This window comes from Perca fluviatilis, chromosome 19 (assembly GCF_010015445.1).
Source record: "Perca fluviatilis chromosome 19, GENO_Pfluv_1.0, whole genome shotgun sequence".
Lineage (NCBI taxonomy): Eukaryota > Metazoa > Chordata > Actinopteri > Perciformes > Percidae > Perca > Perca fluviatilis.
Genome location: NC_053130.1, coordinates 13396367 through 13418233, shown reverse-complemented (window position 1 = coordinate 13418233; position 21867 = coordinate 13396367). Strand labels below are relative to the sequence as shown.

The following is a 21867-nucleotide window of genomic DNA, read 5'->3' as shown; positions in this document are numbered from 1 at the left end:
AGGATTCCTGATTGAACTTAGCGACATTTGTGGCTGGCCCACCATTTTCCCTTTTAGGAAAATACTGTATGCCTGTAAGGCTATAACCAAAATAGCAAATAATGGTCTGGGTTATCCTGAAAAAGAAAATGTAGGCCTATACAATTGCATTACTGCACAATCTCATACTGAAATAATATTACTAAATGCACCTAGATTTGCAGATATGCAAACAATAATGTGTTTTAGTGAGATTTGTCATTTTGCATGAACAAGGAGAAAAAAAACAGGTAGACGACACTGTGAGCATATTGTCCACTGGATAAGAGCCAGGTATGGTGAGGTAGCAACCAAGTCACAGCTCTTCTCATTTACACCTTTCCTGCAAAGGCAAGCTGCTCATGAGAACAATATGTGATGCTGTGGTCTTCAAGTGGGGAGGCCGCCAGGATGCAGAATACATGCATGGTTGGTTAGCCGTAAAAAGCCCATAGTTTCTTTTCTCTGCAATTTAGCTGTATTTCACTCTCCCCATCAATAGAACATGAAATTCAAATTAGTCATGCTGGGCACTGAAAATGATAGCCAGCTGTGCCTTACACATAAGTGAGGCAAAGAGAGACTTTGATATTTGTGATTTAATAGCTTTTCTCTAGAGACAAAGCTTGAAGCGTGTGGGATTGTTTATGGGGTAACAAGTGCATTTGTTCCTGTGGAAGCTATAGACCTACTTCAAGATGAAACAATTTTCCGAGTAAGAGATTATCATATAAAAAATTGGCCACTCTAATAAATGTTTTCTAAACATCCTTCCTACACATCACCACCAAGCACCTCAGGATAACATACCAGTATGTACATTCTATTCAGTGTTGTGGGGTTAACATGAAGGCGTTCTGTTTTCTTTGTGGAAAATAATGACAGAGGATGAGAGAGTGAGTGAGTCACAAGCTGCCACAGAACATAGTTGAGTGGCACCACCTGTTTCTTGTAAGGGCTCATTTGCGTTGAATATGAGGTTCTCCCTCGCTCTTTCTATTTGCCATCTGAACATTCATTTGCTGCACTAACCGAGAGTCCTGTGGATTAGGTTTGGAGCAGTTCATAATGATCATAAATGAAATGGAAAATAAAACCCCACCAGTTAATTATGTTATTTAATAATTTCTAAACATGTAATAATCTGTTGCTGAGCAACCACGGTCCATGTTTTTTTTTTTTTTTTTTTTTTTTTTTTAAGAGAAGTGAGTCATTTCAAGTGGCAACACTGCCCCCTTGAGGTTTTCAATAAGACTGCCTGAGAACAGAATTTAGCAGAAAAAAACAATGCTTCAAGCCAAGTGTTGTCTATTCTTTACAGTCAATGGTCTCATTCTCTAATTTTGCTGAGCTGCTCATAATAAATAACAGACATGGTCATGGCATGCCACAAACAGGCGACACAGTGCAGAGTCTGTGACCTCATTAAACACATGATTTTCAAATCTGAACTCTTCACCCAACAATTCATCACTGGATAATATGACCTGGATAATGCCTGAAAGAAAAAAAAATAAATAAAAGGAAACTATTTTCTTCTCTTTGAAACCGAATACAACAATTGTGCTAAAAATCTTTGATGCACTTCTTTAGAAAGGTCCAGTGGCCTGGTGGACAGGACAGATGGACAGTAATTTCAGAGCCCAAGAGTTGAGACTGAGCTCAAAATGAATTTGTTCTCGTGCATTACAGTAGGTTATATATTGACTCTGCCAGAATCGCCAGTCACAGCAGATTCATTCTGTAAGATTAAGCAGATCCTGGTTATGCAGATTAGGCCTCATGTAGGCATGCACCATAAGCACATGGCATGGGATTCTTAACCTACAAAGAATGCATGTGGGTTTCATTACATTTATCTGGGAGGCTTTCAAACAAAGAAGATAAAGTGAATGTAGGATTTGACTAAATAATTATAAGCCTAATTCTTTATGGCAAAATAATTTGTCAGTGGCATATACATTTAGAATGTACGGATTTCATAATACAACATTTAAAAAAAAAACACTGGATACAGCAGGGGCTTCAGTTTATCTTTGCAGCCATTATAACACTTTTTGTGAACTGCTTATCTGCTGTATGTGAACATTTTGGGACTATCAAAAGGTTACAGAATCTAAGCCTGGATTTCCTGAAAGCTTAGAGCTGCCATCATCTTCCTTCCATTTTGAGACTATGGAGGAGACACTTGGGACAATTATAGACACTGTTGTTTTGTCAGTCTTGAGTGTCAGTCTTCATTTCTGTGTGATATGCAGAAAATAAAACCAAAAAGGGGACTTTGTTTGCATACATTTATTACCTTCATAATATTTGAATGTTTGAACGAACATTTTAGTTTTGGCCTGCTTGATGGTTTCTCCAAAAAAACAAAAAAAAAAAAACAAAAGACCTGTTTATATCTGTACTACAATAAAGTTAGAAGAACAATAGCATTAACAGATGCCACAGTGAACAGAGCTTTGGCCACATGGCAATGTTCATACAAATTGTTTTCTGGAACTTAATGCACAATTGTACCTTTCTCACACAAAAACAATGGTTGCAATGGGTACAAAGTTGTACAAAAGTTATGCATTACATACTTTCCTTAGTGGTTTACATTTATTATAAATGTACCATTTGATTGCAGTACAAAGACTCCTTCAAATAAATCCCTTTGGGAACAACAATGACTAATACAACAAATCAAAGACATAATTGTGAACCTATTCCATCAAGGGCAAATACTAGACAAGCTGGCAGTAAACTTTTTGACTTGAGTCCCTTCACTAATCCGTAATAAATCTGCAATAACATGCATCAATATTTGTTTTAAACAACATTCACTTGATAAGACAAGAACCTCTACTGCTCTCCGAGCAAACCCATCTGAACATGGCGAAGGATGAAAACAAATGTCTGCAAGGCAGGAACACGAGTCACAGCACTGGGAGAATCAGTGCTCAACAGTTTCAATGTAGTACCATGATGGGTTTCATCTCAGGATAAAGAATCCCTTTCTATATTAGCTTTTCTCCCTCTTCATTTCTTTTCTTAAGACTTCCAAGGGGGAAAAAGACAATTACCTGGTTGGCGTCGGCAACCGTGTCAGAATATTATAGTATAGTATAGTGTTATTTACTTGACAACCACATTGAGAATGGCTCAAATCAGATGCAAGGGAGGGTGGAAAGTGGTTAAATGTGAACATGATAAACAAATAATCACCTTAAAGGGAATCACTGCGAATCAAAGAGAGGTGACAAATTATCGACTTCTCTCCGTTTGAGATTATATGAGGACTGCTGTGTTTCTGTCACAGTTAAATTTGGCAAGATAAATGTTCATGCATTTGACAGTGATCATTTCTCAGAAGCATCCTGAACATACCTAATAGATTATTTTAAACACTGTGCTCTCATTTAATCCAAGATAAGAAATTATTCAGTCTTATACTTCTTGTACTGCAAATATAAACACATTTTCCCAAAATTATATTTTACAAAGAGGCACTTAATTGCACTGGATACAAAGTGCTCAGGACCTTGACAGATGGATCGGTTCATACTATAGACTAAATCTTAAGAACATTACACAAAATAACACTTGAGTTATCCAAAGTTAATGAACTGTTGACTGAAGGATGTTTTCCTTTTCAAAACACATAACTGAACATAATACAGGAGCCCAGAACAAACTAGCTTTGACGATAAACTCTGCTGCTGCATGCATAATCCTGCTACTTCATTAAACACTGCTTAACCAGGTTTCCTGGACATTAGATTGCACGACTGATACTAGAAAAATCCAGATTTGTATTTGTTTTCATGTTAAATCTCACAGTCCTTCTGATGACTTTGGTTCCTTATGTGTCTCTCATATGAAACCAGCTTGGCTGTGAATATACTGCTTCTTTGTTTGATGCACCTCCTTTCTGGAGAGTAAGGTCAGACCAAAATATTATTGTTCTTAACGAAATATCTCCCTGCTGAAAAACTAGTTATGTACATTGGCACTTTTCGCTACAAAAGGCATAGCCTTGCTCTTTCAGGTCTTTCCTTGCTCTAAATGGAACAGCCAGTGAAATGAAGACAAGAAAACACAGTTCTAGCATAGCAACAGTTCTAGCATAGCAACTCATGTTCCGGATACACGGAGGAGTCCTTTGTGAGATTTTCGGCACACAGAAGGGGCCACTGGGAGGCCAACACTGACAAATAACAGATGAGACAAAAGACCATGTACTATAAACAAATAGAAGGAAAACCACAGAAAGATGCCTGTTGACACAATCAGAGAGAGGCCTTTAAAGCTTAGCCCAACTGCCTCATGTCTCTGCTGCTGTCTAATGGCACAGCCATATTACGGCTCCACAGATAAAAAGGCAAGAAAAAAAGTAAAAGATACTAATAATCTAATTACAAAATCATAGAAACTCATTCATGAATGTATAAAAAATACAAATGTAAACTGATTACCGTTAAACATCCCACCCATTCCCCTAAAATGGTAATAAAAACAAAAAATAAAATCATAATGCATAATGAGTACAAAATATTAGATTTTTTTTGTCTAGAAATACACAGACAAGACTGCGGTTGGACACAAACAATGACCTTGGAGGAATGTCCACCAATCAACACACTTAAAGCAGCCAAATGTCAAAGGCCACAATGATACTTTCCTTTGGTATATGTGATAAAGTTAATAAAGTCACCACTTTAGCATACGGACATATTTTGCACTTCATTTGGTGGCGCCCTAAACTCACTGTTAAGTGCTTACATTTGGTTTGGTACAAAATGCATCTGTGCTTTTAGGTCAATAAAAAAAAATGCATAGTTATTATTTCAATCTAAGGAATTAGGCTCTCACAGGCAAAAGTCTAGTATTATTAAAGTGCATGTCACTGATACAACAGCATTATACAACTGCAAGTAGTATCAATGTGTAAAATGATTGTACTAATCATTCTGCCTGTTCCCTTGAACGAAAAGTGGACAGAACTACTGGACAGTACCCTTCATCAGAACCATAACAACCTTCATATAGAAATGCTCCAGATAAACTCAAGGGCTCTATAAAGAGTGAACACTGAACATCATGTATCTGAGAAATCCCTTTTTTCGTCTTGGCACTTCAGGTAAAACTATGGCTTTTTTAATATATATATTTATACTATATGGCAACAACAACATTTTGAACAGTCTTAATTCAGCTGAAGCTGAAAGAGGGTAAACAACCAGTGAAACCTGGGCTGCTGAGGAACAAAAAGACACTGGAGGCTGGTCTCCATCATGGACGGTTCTGGGATGGCGTGGAGGTCTGGAGGCGCCTACCATCGCCCGCTGACGCTGGCCATGTCTGCGTGAAACTGGCGGGAGAGGCGGCCACTCGCTCCCCCTTCCAGGAAGGAGGACCTTATAGGTGGCTCAAATAGCTTCCTCCGGTTCTTATTTAGTTCTGTATAAAAAAAGGAAAAAAAAAGAAGTGCACCACAAATCAGCAGTAGCAAAGGTGATACAAACATGGTTTTTCAACTTTTCCTAGTGTTGCTGTAGGAGCTGTAGTAAATCAAGGTAAAGGAATAAACACAACCAAAGAGTATGTTAGTCTTGCTTTGCCAGATCATCTACACGCTGCGGAATGGTGGAGGGTCTGGCTACTCCACACAGCATTCTGGGATGGAAGAAAAACGTGCTCTGGTTTATTGGCATTTCTTTAAACCAATCACAATCGTCATGGGCGGTGCTAAGCTCCACATGGAGCTGCTGCAAAATAGTCATGTGAGAGAAAACTCAGATTGGAAAGATAGTCTAGCTAACTGTCTCAATATACCCTGCAGAGATCTGAGGAGCAGTTAACCATAGTCCTCATAAATCCACCGGAGTTTAAAATTCCAACACAAAGAAAGCGGAAGGAAATGGAAATTTTGGCGAAAATACATGCATCGGGCGGAATTTCCTGCGGCACCAGAGCAATCCCGTGAACGTCAAGGATTTAGACTAAAAGTATATTAACATTTCTTTTTAGCCGCCATTGATCAACAATGACAAAAAAATTGGATTCAAATAACTACAGGATTACTCAGATCAACAAAAGTCATCTTTATGGGTTTTACACAGCAGCTTGGAAGAAATCATTTTATAAAAAATGTCACGTCATGGAGTTATTATATGATAGCCGCATTCAGTCGCTGCCAAAATAAACTTTCAGTATGATTGCTGGAGACAGGCAGCTAGCTCCAGCAGCTCTTTTTACTGGCAGACTGGCAGGAAGTTAAAACCTGGATTGCCTTGAGTGGCATTGTATCTCTTTATAATGAGAGGCAAAAACACAGACAGACAAAGAGACAGACAGAGACATGCACGTTCCTGGTTTGGAGCCCTAGAGTCCGTCACTGGAGATGAAAGTTGGCCTTGGATCCCTCTGCTTCCCTAATAATCACAGTACTGGCCTCGCCATTTCCCCTTGTTGCTCTTACTGTCAAACCTGGCTCTGGTCTGAGGATTCTGAACTGAATATCCATGACAGGAAGCTTGTGATCCCAACATGAGCATGATTAACTTACACAGCCCAACAACTCCAGCTATTACAAAGTCCAAAATATGACTTCAGTAATGAAGTGTGACACCCAAAACATTCACATCAGATCCAGTGCAACAACAGAATCAGCTTTAGGGAGGCAGCTGGAGCAACTGGAGAAATACCAAAAACACTCATCTGAGAAGAATGTGCCTTAATCCCATTTACTCCTGTCGGTGCAAATTACGGCAACATGTTTTCTTGTATCTTTACAAGATAAATTAGTTATAACATCTCTCTTGTACTTCTCTGCTATTTTGCCAATAATAAAGGCCACCTATAGTTTTCAAATCCAGTGGTTGGCAGTGTTAATGACCTCTGTCAGTTGGAGACACTTTTTGCCTTCCACACAGCTGGGCTCCACTCAGGCTTGTTCCAAGGACAGACAAACTAGCAAACATTAATGAAACACATGAGCCAATTTGTGTGAACTGCCATCATCAGGAGCTGGCAGGATAATGGCTCCAGCTGGTATCAGTGATCATCAGCACTGAAAAAGACCAACTTGAGACAGAGTTGGCCATATGCAGACATTTTTGTACTGTATCTTACCTTATTTAATGTTTTTTTTGTTGTCAATTTTGGTTTTGCCAGACAGGGACGAGGGGCGACATGAAAGAGAAAATGTAATAAACACATGCTCTTCTATTTGTACCTGAGATGGCAAGCAGCATTTTCCTGCGGGCTCCAAAGGTGGTGATACCTAGTTCCTTCAGGTCCTGGTCTGTTAGAGTCAGGAATGTCTGAAGGTCAATCTGAAAACAGCAACAGTTGATTTAACACTATTATTACAACAATTCAGCAACTTCTTCTAGTAGGAAACCAACCATAAACTAAGTAAACCAAAAAGCTTTTACACTATACATTTTTCCAAGAACATAAATATAGGCCATCCTCCAACCCATATGTTTGAACAGCACAGAAGCAGCAAAAGCTTCCCTCACATGTATCTTATTTTCTCCCTACTTTTATCTCGTTACATATAAGATATGGGAACTGAATTTAAAAAGAGACTTTTCGGCTTAAACTTACTGCATTGAGGAAGTTGAAGAGTTCAAGAGGGCACTGCACTGAAGCCAGAGACATCTTTCCATTTGCAGCTCAAAGCTTTAGTTTAGCCATGCTAGCTGCAACGCTTTAATCTAATGCTAATATGCTCATAATGACCATGCTAACATGCTTATGTTTAGCAGGTATAATGGACCTAGTTAATCATATTAGTTTAGCGTGTTAGCATGCTAACCAGTCTTTCCAGAAAAATGCGGAGTTATTTTGTGACTGTTGCGGGCAAAAATCCTTGATTATGCGGCACGTTTTCTTAAAAAATGCGATGGAATATGCGGGATATTCATGCAATTTTATGTGATGAAATTGCAGGAACTTGCAAAAAGGTTTGATGAAAAAGAAAAAAAGTGATTCCCCCCCAACACCCTGCTTTTCGATGATGTTCACGTCACGTAATTACGCCACTTCATAACGTTCCCATGGTAACAGGGGGAAATGGCTGCTCTTGTGTGAAGTAAACGCAACATTTTTCAACTTTCTGCTAAGATATATGTGACTTTTTTGCAACGAAAATGCGGGGATTACGAAATCATGCAAGCCCAGCATATTTTACGTGGAAATCTGCAATTTATGCGGAGAAGGGAGATGCCTCACTCTGTAGCTAAAACAGAGAGCTTAACACAAAGAGGAGCTACAGCAATGTGCAGTACAACAAATATATGGTGTTTTCTGAAGATTAAACCATTTTCATGCTCACATGAAAATGAGCATAATATGAGCACTTTAATGCAATTCATTCAGTAGTTGTGTTTCAGTCTGGACCAAAGCGGGGGGACGAGAGCCCTGGTGGAATTTCTTTTGGAAAATGTCAGTGCCTGTCATCAGCTCGACATTCCCATTGTTAAAATTGTAACACTAAAGGAAGTGGCTTCACATTGTACACTACCTCTTGTTGCTGGAAGACGTCTGTGTACTTCCCCAAGCCAAGCTTGCTGAACAGCTCAGGCAGGTCTGAGCCTTTAAGAGACGAGTTCAGACTGCAGCCGTTGCTGCCAGTAACAGAGGAGATGCAGTCCATGTAGTTGCTGCTGCTGAGGTAATGCTCTGCAGCTGTCCATCAATGGATTGAGGCAAAAAAAAAAAAAAAAAAAAACACAATGAAGATTTTGAAGTAAGCAAAAAAGCAGCAATCATTTATTCACATCTCAGAGACAACAATATTTTGCACCATTTTTAATTAGTCAACAAATGTAAACGTGTATTAAAGAGAGAAAAGAATATTAAATGTACTTCAAATTTAGACTGATGACCAATACAGCTCCTGTTTAGCTAGATTGGTATAAGAGGCAGATCCAGGGGAAGTTAGCTGAAGTGCCATCTCTGACCTTGAACACATACAAGGGTGCTAACACTAAAAAGTTCACTTTTGAGTGTATGGTGTTTTCCTGAGTGTATACTTCATCTGTTCTTTTCAGTGTTTAATTATTCATAGTGTGTTTTGAACACAAAATGAATTGAAAAATGTGACACTTTCACCATCTGCGAAATTATTTCACCATCAAAGCAAAAAATGTAATAACATTTTCTGTTATTCTTTGCAGAGGAACATCTCTTCATCAGTACTTGGTTTGTCCTTGCACAACAAAAATACTTAACTGACCAGATTTGTTCTGCTTCCTCTTTGGGCTGCCGACAGCGGAGGGGAACTCGGCGTGACTCGGCAGGCCGTTACCGGTGCCGTTTCTATCTCGCCAGTTGTCACAGTCACTGCCGTTCCCGATGCCTTCCCTGCTGCCGGATCGAGACAAGGAAAGCGGGGAATCCTGAAAGAGAATACAAAGAAAAGACATTGTACAAGGATTGCTGAGTGACTACACTGTCTCTCAAAATAAGATACAAAAACATCTACAGATGACGAGAATGGCAAACACTGAGGCCCTGTATATCTAACCTCATAGGTGGTGCTCATGCTGGGTTTGTATGAAACATGATTGGCTCTCCGCAGCTCCTTGATGGTCTCAGCTGGCATGGACTTTGAGAAGCCCAGACCACTCCAGGTGTTGGTAGGGGTCCGCACCTCAGTCACCACAGGCTTCTTTAACATAGCTGTTGAATAAAGACATACAGTGATGCACACATGCACTTATACAGAGATAACGCAAAATAACATTTCTTGTAAACATTGAAAATCTACCATAAATTGCATTTTAATAAAATTATGCTTCATATGCCTTTAATATGCTTTCTTGTATCACTTGAATGTTTTCCATGTTCCTCTTAGTTTTAGTCTTAGGGTCTTAGGTGCCTCAAGGGGCGGTAACCCACGAACACCGTGGTGGACACCGGTGGTCGGGGAAGCTGTCCAACTGAAGAAGGAGTCTTTTCGGGATATGTTATCCCAGAGGACTCCGGAGGAAGTTGCAAGGTACCGAGGGGCCCGAAGGGCTGCAGCCTCTGCCGTGAAAGAGGCAAAGCAGCGGGTGTGGGAGAAGTTCGGAGAAGACATGGAGAAGGACTTTCGGTCGGCACCAAGGTGCTTCTGGAAAACCGTTCGCCACCTCAGGAGGGGGAAGCGGGGAACCATCCAAGCTGTGTACAGTAAGGATGGGACGCTGTTGACCTCAACTGAGGAGGTAATAGGGCGGTGGAAGGAGCACTTTGAGGAACTCCTAAATCCGACTAATACGCCCTCTATGGTAGAGGCAGAGCTGGAGGATGATGGGGGATTGTTGTCAATTTCCCTGGTGGAAGTTGCTGAGGTAGTTAAACAACTCCACAGTGGCAAAGCCCCAAGGATTGATGAGATCTGTCCAGAAATGCTCAAGGCTCTGGGTGTGGAGGGGTTGTCTTGGTTGACACGCCTCTTCAACATTGCGTGGAAGTCTGGGACGGTGCCTAAGGAGTGGCAGACCGGGGTGGTGGTTCCCCTTTTCAAAAAGGGGGACCAGAGGGTGTGTGCCAATTACAGGGGTATCACACTTCTCAGCCTCCCCGGTAAAGTCTACTCCAAGGTGCTAGAAAGGAGGGTTCGGTCGATAGTCAAACCTCAGGTTGAGGAGGAACAATGCGGATTCCGTCCTGGTCGTGGAACAACGGACCAGATCTTCACTCTCGCAAGGATCCTGGAGGGAGCCTGGGAGTATGCCCAACCAGTCTACATGTGTTTTGTGGATCTGGAGAAGGCGTATGACCGGGTCCCCCGGGAGATACTGTGGGAGGTGCTGCGGGAGTATGGGGTGAGGGGGTCCCTTCTCAGGGCCATCCAATCTCTGTACAACCAAAGCGAGAGCTGTGTCCGGGTTCTCGGCAGTAAGTCGGACTCGTTTCAGGTGAGGGTTGGCCTCCGCCAGGGCTGCACTTTGTCACCAATCCTGTTTGTAATATTTATGGACAGGATATCGAGGCGTAGTCGGGGTGGAGAGGGGTTGCAGTTCGGTGGGCTGGGGATCTCATCGCTGCTTTTTGCAGATGATGTGGTCCTGATGGCATCATCGGCCTGTGACCTTCAGCACTCACTGGATCGGTTCGCAGCTGAGTGTGAAGCGGTTGGGATGAGGATCAGCACCTCTAAATCGGAGGCCATGGTTCTCAGCAGGAAACCGATGGAGTGCCTTCTCCAGGTAGGGAATGAGTCCTTACCCCAAGTGAAGGAGTTCAAATACCTTGGTGTCTTGTTCGCGAGTGAGGGGACAATGGAGCGGGAGATTGGTCGGAGAATCGGCGCAGCGGGTGCGGTATTACATTCAATTTATCGCACCGTTGTGACGAAAAGAGAGCTGAGCCAGAAGGCAAAGCTCTCAATCTACCGGTCAGTTTTCGTTCCTACCCTCACCTATGGTCATGAAGGCTGGGTCATGACCAAAAGAACAAGATCCAGGGTACAAGCGGCCGAAATGGGTTTCCTCAGGAGAGTGGCTGGCGTCTCCCTTAGAGATAGGGTGAGAAGCTCAGTCATCCGTGAGGAGCTCAGAGTAGAGCCGCTGCTCCTTCGCGTCGAAAGGAGCCAGTTGAGGTGGTTCGGGCATCTGGTAAGGATGCCCCCTGGGCGCCTCCCTAGGGAGGTGTTCCAGGCACATCCAGCTGGGAGGCCTCGGGGAAGACCCAGGACTAGGTGGAGGGATTATATCTCCAACCTGGCCTGGGAACGCCTCGGGATCCCCCAGTTGGAGCTGGTTAATGTGGCTCGGGAAAGGGAAGTTTGGGGTCCCCTGCTGGAGCTGCTACCCCCGCGACCCGATACCGGATAAGCGGACGAAGATGGAAGATGGATGGATCTTAGTTTTAAAAGTTAGATATTTTACACACAGGTGACAATGTATCTACTTGTTTAAGCACTAAAGCAACATACAAATTGAACATTTTACATGTTCAGTATTTTATACACACTTTTACACATAAAGACTGCAGTTTAGGAGTTATGAATTACATATTTTGGCTATTGCTAAAATGTCTGTCCATAGGGATAAACGTTTACAAGGGGGAAATGGAGTCCTCTTTCAAAGATACTTTTTCAAGGAACACATAGCTATTGATGGCAGTTGTGACGTTTAGAGCATGTGGCAATCTGTGTTCAGGCAAGGCACATCCAGGCACTACTAATAACATTGTAATATTTGACCAGACACAAATGTCAACTTACCTTTGGTTGCCAACAGCTTTTTCTGTTCATAGTCAAATGCCTGAAATGACAGCAGACTGTTTTATTCCTTTATTACTTTATATTACCTCCAAAACTGTGTATTGTTTGTGTGCGTGTGTGTGTGTACCTGTATGTTGGCGAAGGAGGTCTGAGGTACCAGTCTGATTCTCTCCCTCTCAGCCGCCCGCTCGCTACCGGGTGCCCGTTTATCGGCCACAGGGCTGTCAGACGAGCTGGACTCCGCGTCCGAAAGAAGACAGTCAGAGCTGTTGGGATTAAACAGGATTATAGTATCACGAGTTCTTCATCTCATCATCTCCTCATAGTATTACTAAGGCTGTTAATGTTCCCGGTTCATCAGGTTTGACTGCGTACTCGATTCAATTATTAAGATATAGTTGATTATTCTAATAACCATGCTGTCTAGGGTGAGAGTGTGCAACCCAGTCCATATGACAGCCAAAACTTAAGCTTTTAAATCTCCATATGGGAAAAAATAACCATCGCCGTCACTTTCTGTGTTATCATCTACTTTTGTCAGACTTAAAAAATAAAATATTTATGCTTGGGACTGATTCCACTAAACCTAATGTCATCCCAGTGTCTCTGTAACAGCATGAGCTCTAAAAGGCCTCAGAAGAGATGCTAAACAGTAACAATACAAGCTGTAAATGATCTATTGCTTTAAACGTACTGTAGATGGGAGTTCTTGGTGCCCTGCAGTAGCTCCACAGCCTGTCGCTTCCCTGATGACGTCTTACACGAAGCCAGCATCTGTTTCAGTTCACTCCCATTGGCCGAGTGAGAGGGGCTTCTGGGCATGCCCACTTCCACAAATGTGTCAGAGCCTGAAGGAACCACACACAAACATATTTTATATACACAGAAAATACACAGTACTATGGCAGCCATAACTGAAATACTTCATGTTTGATTAAATTTTTCAATCTCTGCCCTGTAGTCTGTTCTCAGCAGTGACTAGGTCACTTAGTGTAGAGGGGTGTGTGTGGTGGGCATAAGTATGTGTGCATGCGTTTAAGTGTGACAAGTCTCAGTTGGATCCTGGATTAATTAAAAACACAGCAGCTGTAATTGTAGTGGTTTCCCCCCACTACTCTACTTTCAGTCTGACAAGAACATGCTCTGTGTAACAGATTGAGTGTGTTTGCATGCGTGCGTGTGTGTGCGTGCGTGTGCTGAATAGCGTAAAATAATATGTCAGTCAATCTAATGAAGCTCTCTGGGGTTTAATGTTTGAACAATTCCCTCATTCCACAGAGTAGAGTCGGACTGGGCGAGCCAGTCCAAACACATTCTGCGACACAGGAGGTGGTAAGGGAGGGAGAGGAAACCTTACCGGGATGCACCGCATAGGGGGAGGACCAGCTCAGAAAACAGCGGGGGAAAAACGAGAGGCGTGAGAGTGAAAGTTTCAGGGGAAAACCACGAGTGTAAGACACGGAGGAAATGAGGGCCTTTCTGAACCACTAGGAGACCAGCAGTTAATATGTCTCCGTTCCAACTCAATAAATGTAGTCAGAGAGAGTATGAGGTTAGGAGGACAGTACAGGGGAATAGAAATAAGTTCATTCAAGGCATTTTTCTGAAAGTGGGTTTAAGGGTTACATAAATCTCAAGTGGAAAAGCTTAAATTTGACATTTATGTTAAGTCGGTAAAGTCAAAAATGTTGACAGCTCAAAAACCTTGTCTGTCCAAGGTTAAAATCACACATAAATCACAAGATTTTAAGTGTGTCTTATCATAACTGACCCACAAGAGGGCAATACTCTTGCTATGAGTAGACTTTTAAAATGCACTGAGTTGAAAGTAATATTTTACAACAAACACTGACTATAATTTCCCTTTAAAAATACATGGTGAAACAAAAATGGTTAGAAATAATTTGAGTTATATATAGTGGTGGTCACTAGGTTAGGTAGACAAAGATGATAGTGGGTGTTGTGCCTGCATAGGAACAGGATAGGGTTGATATTTTGGATGGGGGGTAATTTGCAGATAAGCTAGAAGATGCATGTGCTTTCACAAGCCTCTGCATTCTTTAGGGCTAAATATTATCTGTGAATATACTCAAAACAGATGCTGACGAGGTCATTGGAGGTCTGCATACACAGACATGTTTTACACGTTTTCTTTGGTTTGTACAGCCTGCTCAGTGTTTATATATATATATATATATATATATTTGTTGTTATTTTATAATAATAATATATATATATATTATTATAAAATAACAACAAATACTGTAGTTTAGCGACTCAAAAATGCTACAGTACAAATAGTGGTAGGCTGGTTGAGTTCCTTTACTTAAGAGGAATACCTTCATCTTGGCTGGACTTGTTGGAACGTGGTTCTGATGGATTGTGTCCACTGGCCTCCTGAACTGAGTCACATGGGGCTGGACTCAAAACAGTTTCTGCAAGTGACGCAGTTGCTATCCTCCCATAGACTGAGCCAGGATGCTATACATGCATGCACACACAGACATAACACATACAGAGCAAAATAATAATCTTTACTTAATTTACTCAAAAAAGTCAAAGTGAATGCTAAATAATGCAACATACAGTATACAAATCGGCCAACCTTGACATGTCCATTAAGAGTGCAGGGGCCTTTGGTGCAGTCAGGAACCCCATTGGGCTGCTTGTCTATAGGGGCGAGACCAGGTGGAGGGGATGGTGTATTTTGTGTGTAACCGTGAACGCCTGACAGCAGGATGCTACTCAATGTGGCCTGGGTGGCAGGGTGCAGCATTAGCTGAGAGGAGAAGCCTAAGAAACAAGAGGTAAAGAATGTAGTATTACAAATTTGAAATTTTCAAAGTTCTTTTTTTTTCTTAAGATAATTTTTTGGGCATTTTTAGGCCTTTAATGGCAAGACAGATGAAGAAATGAAAGGGGAGAGAGAGGGGGAATGACATGCAGCAAAGGGCTGCAGGTCAGAGTCGAACCCGTGCCCGCTGCGTTGAGGAGTAAACCTCTATATATGGGCACCTGCTCTACCAACCGAGCTATCCAGGCGCCCAAAAAAAGTTCTAAAGGGATATGTGTACAATTATCCTAAAGACATGTAGTTTTCTGTCTATTTGTCTATTCATCTACCTATTTATTTAAAAACATAACATACAGTTTCTGCAGGTTTCACCAAGTCAAATTTAAGACTTTTTAAGTCCTTTTCAAGACCATTATGAATGAAATTTAAGACCTTTACGACAACATCAACTAAGCCCTAAATTCAGTTTTTTCAAGCCAAGTATCGCTTAACTTGCACTTCCCCATAGCTTAATACTAAAATCAGATTTATGTCCGATTTATGTCAAAATCAGAAAGAGACTTGCACCAATAACACAAAATTGAAACTGATTGGCTGCAATATAAGTTGCATGTTGGTCTCATTTGTAGTCGTAATACAGCAAAATTATATTTGGACCAGCGACAGAAATAACTACAATTTACCATGGAATAAAAGAGCATTAGAGGTAGCATTGCATGAATGTAGGAAAATTAAGACCGGTTTAAAATTATAGACGACCATACTAGAGCGAATGTAAGACTTTTTAAGGCCTACATTTTTGATTTTGAAATTTTAGACTTTTTAAGACCCCGTGGAAACCCTGTAAATAAACACTTCAAATAACTATAATAATATTTAGGAGTCCAGTATTTCCACCTTAAAGTACGTATTCAAACACATGGACAAAAAACATGGACTCACAGTGGACAGTTTAAAAAAAAAAAAAAAAAAAAAAAAAAAAATAAGGATATTAATTCAAGCAGCAGAACCAGAAATATTAATAATGTTTTTAACATTATTGAAATTGAAACCTATTTTGAGAGAGATCTTAGAGAACCAGGCAAACATACCAACCTTGGGTGCTGGTGAGTGAACTGGGCCAAAGGGAGGGTGAGGGTGTGGGGGTGCTGGGGCTTGGGTTCTGCAGAGGGCTCATAGAAGAGTTTAAGCTGTTGAGGACAGCGTTTGGTGCAGCAGAGTTGGTGAGGGAGTGGGCTGCTGTCGCACCCAGGAAACCTGAGGAGAACAGAAAGGAAGGAGTGAAAAGGAGATGAATAGATCAGCGGTGGTCTTGTCAAAGCTTAGAGCCATTTTTCAAGCTAATCACACGTTACACTACGGCCTTAAAACAATAATCTTGGTCTCCCAGCTATGGAATTCCATCAAACTGTCATCAACCAGACAGCAAACAAGAGGAAGAATTTCCTAAATTTCTACAAGGTCACGGATGCAAAAGTACATATCTCGTGTGTCCTTATACCCGGTAAAACCATGTTATTGAGAGCACCAACAATGTGGTGATTGGTGTCTTAACCCAAACACAGTGTATGAAAACAGAAAGAAGCAGGTCTGTGGCTTTAACAAGGGGCTCGTTTGGCTCCAGGAATAAGGCCAGGGCTTCTTCTGGCAGACTGGTCTGTAATCTGAGGAAAAGAAGCATGTAGCAATTACTAAAGGCCAGGATGTGGCCGTCCACAGCTTTACCCCCGGGCCCCTGGGTTTAAATGAGACAGCAAGAGGTCGTTTCTACTGTACGGGGACTTCATGGCACATTGTTTTTTTTTGTTACCAACTTTTTAAATTCAATTTTCCCATCTCATGTGGCGAGTACACAAGGACATAAAAGGATAAAAGTTATTTGACAAGATACATTAATTAAATACAAACAAGTATTCCCATTAAGAATCTCAGTGTTAAAGTTTTTCAAAATGAAAATCAAAAATCTACAATTGCAAAAAAACATGAACTGAAATACAGATCAGTGCTCACCTACTCTATATGCCCTATATAGTATACCTATATAGTCATGGCTGCAGAAATTAAATAAATAAATCCAAATAAATAATAAACAAACATTATGTATTAGGCCTGTCACAATAACAAATTTTGCTGGACGATAAATTGTCCCAGAAATTATTGCGATAAACGATAATATTGTCGTTCTGAGACCATTTTCATCTAATATAATGATAATGGAATGATAATGCAGGTACACCTTTTCAAACATCAATAAACTTTTATTTCTAAAGAATATTTAACACTGGAACTGGAAGACATTTTAAATATCCACAATAAATGAACAAAACAACCAAAAACAATAAATAAAATGGAAATTTTTCCGGCCGCAATAATTTCCATTTAAAAATGATCAAGCTCATTTTTATTTATCATGCGATTAATTGATTTATTGCATATTGCGACAGGCCTATTATGTATATTATTAAACTATTGTCATAGTCCTCCTCTCTCATGGAAAGGAAATGTCAAGGTAATATAATGTAGATTTGCTATGGTTAGCATTTGATGATTAAGATTTGTATGTAAACCGATAAATTGTGATGATCTATTGCCAGCATGTGCTTATATCCATGAGTTACTTCCTGTCACCTTATTCCATTATCTACTTTTCTTACTGCCATTGATGCATTTCCATATTATCAAAGTCTAAACCCCCCAAAAACCGAAATCATATGAAAGCCAAAACCAGATAACTGGTGTTAAATATTTATCCTACGATACTACTTGTACTAAAATCAATTTAAAAGTCCCCCTTGGAAACAAAACGTCTTCTTCCAAACTGAACTCTGTGCCTTCGTGTTGAAGTCAGCGCTGCAGATGAAAACAACTCCTCCGCAAGTTATAACAGTTTCATCCTATGATTCATAAGCTCACGATTCATTCAAATTGGCGCAACTACATTTGTACTGAGGTTATTTTCTGATGGTTGAATGATCAAAGATTTTACATGCAGGACACATTTCTTGAAATTCATACCATCATGGTGAAGTCAGTCCTGCAGACTAACAACTCCTACTGTAAAGCGCATACAGATGATGGTGCCATGACTCACTGGCTGTGATTTATGTGGATGCTGAAAGAATCTTTGTATCTGATTTTAAAATCATTTGCAATCAGTGATTCAGTTAACCAGGTGATAACAGGCTTTGAGGAGATCCGGTTTGAAGATATCTTCAATGGATATGTTGCTAGGAGATAATACTCTGTGTGACTGGTGAAGATGTGACATTGATGAATGAGGGCATTAGTTCCTCTACAAACACATTTAATCTTTAATGCATTTCTTCCAAGGAAAAAAAGATGTGCCACTTCTTATCTTTCCTCACAAATGTATCTCCTCCCCCCTGCCCCCAATCATGGAAAAAGTAAAAGAAACACAAGAAGCACTTTCTTAACAAGGTAGACTGTGTCATTACCTAGATTGCTCAGTCCCAGGCCAGCTGAGGCCAAGATGTCCAGGCCAACGGGGCAGATGAGGGACGGGGACGGGACGTTGGTGGCGGGATTTAATGCCACAGAGGGCGAGGAGGACGACACCCCGTTGCTCTCCAGACCCAAGAGGAATTTACGGGCTTCGTACATGTTCACTGCATTCCTCTCCACACTCTTGACTATCACAGACTGAGAGATTAAAGGAGGAGGAAGAGGTGATGAGTAATGAAAAAACAGGTGGAGTGGACAAGGAAGTAAGATGAGAATGGGAAAGAAGAGAAGGGAGAAAAAGCATGAGAGAGAGGCAGAAGAGGAAAGGCAGGGGAGGAGACGAGGGATAGATATGGTAGGGAATGTTGGCACCAGAGATAGGGAGGATGAGGGGGAGACAAACAAAAAGGGGAGGAAGGAAGAGGGAATTAGGGTAGATTGGAAGGATAAACATTGAGGGAGTGTGGGAGAGAGAAGGAGCCATGGGAGCTAAGTTTGAGAGAAAGCGTTCTTAATCAATTGCATACCATATCTCGCTCATTGATACGAGGGAAGAGAATATGAGGCAATACTAGTGACTCAATGACTATTATACTATGAGGCACTAAATCAACAATAAATAATTATGAACAGGAAAGATTTTAAATAGAGTGAAATTACTTTTTGACTTTAATGACATTTTCTCCAACACACGCACACCCTCCTTTATGGGTCTGCCAAAGTACCGGGAGCACAAAGGCTAAAGCATGCATTTGGACAGGCCTTTTGGATTACTGCTGTCACCTCGTTAAAATGTTTAAGTGAAGGGTTCTTAAGAGGATCTGTGCTGGGTCAGTGTTTACACTGGCACCTTCACATCAGTCCCCACAGGCCTGTCTGGTTTGGGCGTGGAGCCCCAGCTCAGGATGGGACATGGGCACCTCGAAAAGACAGTCAGGACTGTGCCAAGTGGTGAAACATGAATAGAAATATTATGTGTTGTACAACAGTAGACCATGAGTAACATCAGAGGTTGGCTTCGGATATAACACAGTTTCTGTTGAGAGTGTAAATCACAATATGGAAATTATCAACATATTTCACTAATTCAATTCTATTTAACAAAAGACGAAAGAGCATACCTCAAATTTGCTACCTAATTTATCAAGAAAACATTAAAATCAAGCCAGTTATTTTAGTTGGAATAGCTGAGGCATAATGGAAAGATTGAGTGTTCCCATCCATTAGGTGAAACATGCATGGCAGACTGTGATTCCCCACTGTGGCAGACGTCGATTTGCCAAAACTCTTCTCAGTGTTGGTATGGCATGATTCCCCTTGGTGTAAGGTTCCAGTTTTTGCTTTTAAATTTCATCAAATTGCAACGAAATGTGACAATCTATAATTTAGTTCAATGTCATGCTGTGACATTTGACGGCGAGTTATTCTCCAATGGAACAGTAGCTTATAGGTTTTAGGTCTTTTTTTCTCTCTGCCTGACAGCATTTGAACTTGCAAGACAGCAGCTATGTTTCTCTCAGGGTGAAAAGTTAGGATGTGTATACTTCTAAACTACTACAGCTTAACTAAGGTTAAGGTACTGGAATCGATTAATTTCATTAATCTTGTCCAATTCTATGCCCAAACGTTGCCCCTCAAAATAGATGTTAAATGCTGCCAAATACAGACGTCAGTTCCAAGTGCAAAATGTAAATGGGGCAGTGCATCCAAATAATTTTTTCTATACAAATACTTTTTAATGCCACTCAAATGCTTAGTAAGTATGATCCTGTACACACAGTTTATCTGATTAAAAACATATTAGTGGCCCGTTTTTATTTAAACAAGATTAAGCCTGCAGGCATGCTAGCGGATCTGTGAGGCACAGCAGTGCGTCAAGCTACATGCTAACATCACTATGCTCATAATGACAATGCTAAATTGCTGATACAATTTGTTTAAATGCTAACATTTAGCAATTTAGCACTACATACAAAGTACAGTCGAGGTTGATGGGCATTGGTCAGTAGTTTTGCAGATATGTAGTAGTATTGTATAATTGGTAGTGTTTTATCCTGTTTTGTATGTATTTTCTTGTTTCTTTTGTGTATTTTAAAAGCCCATCTAGAAATGCACATGGCAAACTAGCTTAGTGCTATAAATGCTGTGGTATGTGGCATTGGTGCTATATTATATATGGCTGTCTCATTCTGCATACTTCCATCAGTACACTGCTAATGTGCTCTGACCACTTACTGGCATAGTGCCCACTTTCGATGGTTAGTATTGTCCCAAAATGAACACTTATGTTAAAACCCTCACTGTATTTCTTGCTTAAAATGTTTTCAGAAACACGTTTCGTTGAACTATTTTCGTAAAATACAAGATCGTATTCCGTCCGAGCCGCCATGACAGTAGGTTTGAAATTCTCAAGCAGCCAGCGATATTACGAATTCCACTATGGCCACGCCAAGACCCGCCCTTCAATAGCATTTATTGGCCAGGCGTCCATGAGAATGCAAGGTAACGTAACCCCATTTGTTCAGGTCCTATCCCCTAACCCCAACCAATCGAGCTGCTTTGTAGGGCGAGTCTTGGCGTGGCCATAGTGGGATTCGTAATTTTGCGACCAGCCAGACCTACGTGACGCCTTCGTCCAATCAGCTGCCGGTCAAGGGCTCCCTTCCGCTTTGTAGTCAAGATGGCGCCCATTTAGTGCAAGTAGGGTCCATCGTTCCCAAGGGGGTAAGCCTCTCCCCGGAACGCGTAGCTCCTATGGCGCCATTTTGATGCGACCAAGTCATCACCTCCCGTTAGCATTCCACTGACTGCCATTCATTTTGGCACCACTTTGACAGCGAATAACTTTACATCTGAAGCGTTTAAAGACTCTATTTGTCCATTGTTTATTTCTAAAGAACCACGACAATGTATAAAAGGCTCCATTACCTTGTACCTCACATTATGGCTCCGTAGCAGATGTTTTTGTAAAAATAGGCTAACGATTGCGTCCTAACCACGCGACTTACTGTCGCATAGTAGAAGAATTACCATATAGTACAGGAGAAGCTCGCAGGCAGTTTCACTTACATTAGCTGTTTAAGTTTAATTACTAATGTTAAATAGCATTTTAGTTAGCAATAATTAGCCTGTACCTATGTTATCTCCTTACAAATACCTACACTCTCTGTCTCTGTAAGATTGGGAATGATTGAGATTTCTCTTGGCACAGCTACCAGAAGACTTTCAGACAGGTTGCTCATGTCACATCTACATCTTCGAGCTCAGTTGGAGGCTGCGCAGTAACGCTCAGCCATCACTGGAAAAGTGCTTCTAATATCCTTCACTGGTCTCCGTCCAGAGCAATGGGATCTGTTGGTCCAGTTTATATATGGTCTACGAT

At 41.0% G+C, this 21867-nt stretch overlaps 1 protein-coding gene across 2 annotated transcripts in view; it reads right to left on the bottom strand.

Moving 5' to 3' along the window:
* Positions 1 to 2298: 2298 nt before the first annotated feature.
* The window catches only part of LOC120548138 (protein bicaudal C homolog 1-like), a 73113-nt gene continuing 53544 nt past the window's right edge, over positions 2299 to 21867 (bottom strand). Inside the window, exons 10-21 of one of the 2 annotated variants that reach the window (XM_039784172.1) lie at positions 18479 to 18683; positions 16119 to 16280; positions 14835 to 15022; positions 14569 to 14710; positions 12924 to 13077; positions 12357 to 12495; positions 12230 to 12269; positions 9542 to 9696; positions 9251 to 9413; positions 8537 to 8700; positions 7241 to 7340; positions 2299 to 5463 (exon numbers count right to left, since the gene is read on the bottom strand). In XM_039784172.1, coding sequence (XP_039640106.1) covers positions 5336 to 5463; positions 7241 to 7340; positions 8537 to 8700; positions 9251 to 9413; positions 9542 to 9696; positions 12230 to 12269; positions 12357 to 12495; positions 12924 to 13077; positions 14569 to 14710; positions 14835 to 15022; positions 16119 to 16280; positions 18479 to 18683 — 1740 coding nt within the window. In that variant the 3' untranslated portion in view covers positions 2299 to 5335. The remainder of the gene's footprint in view (positions 5464 to 7240; positions 7341 to 8536; positions 8701 to 9250; positions 9414 to 9541; positions 9697 to 12229; positions 12270 to 12356; positions 12496 to 12923; positions 13078 to 14568; positions 14711 to 14834; positions 15023 to 16118; positions 16281 to 18478; positions 18684 to 21867) is intronic. The other variant, XM_039784173.1, reaches the window with a different exon arrangement.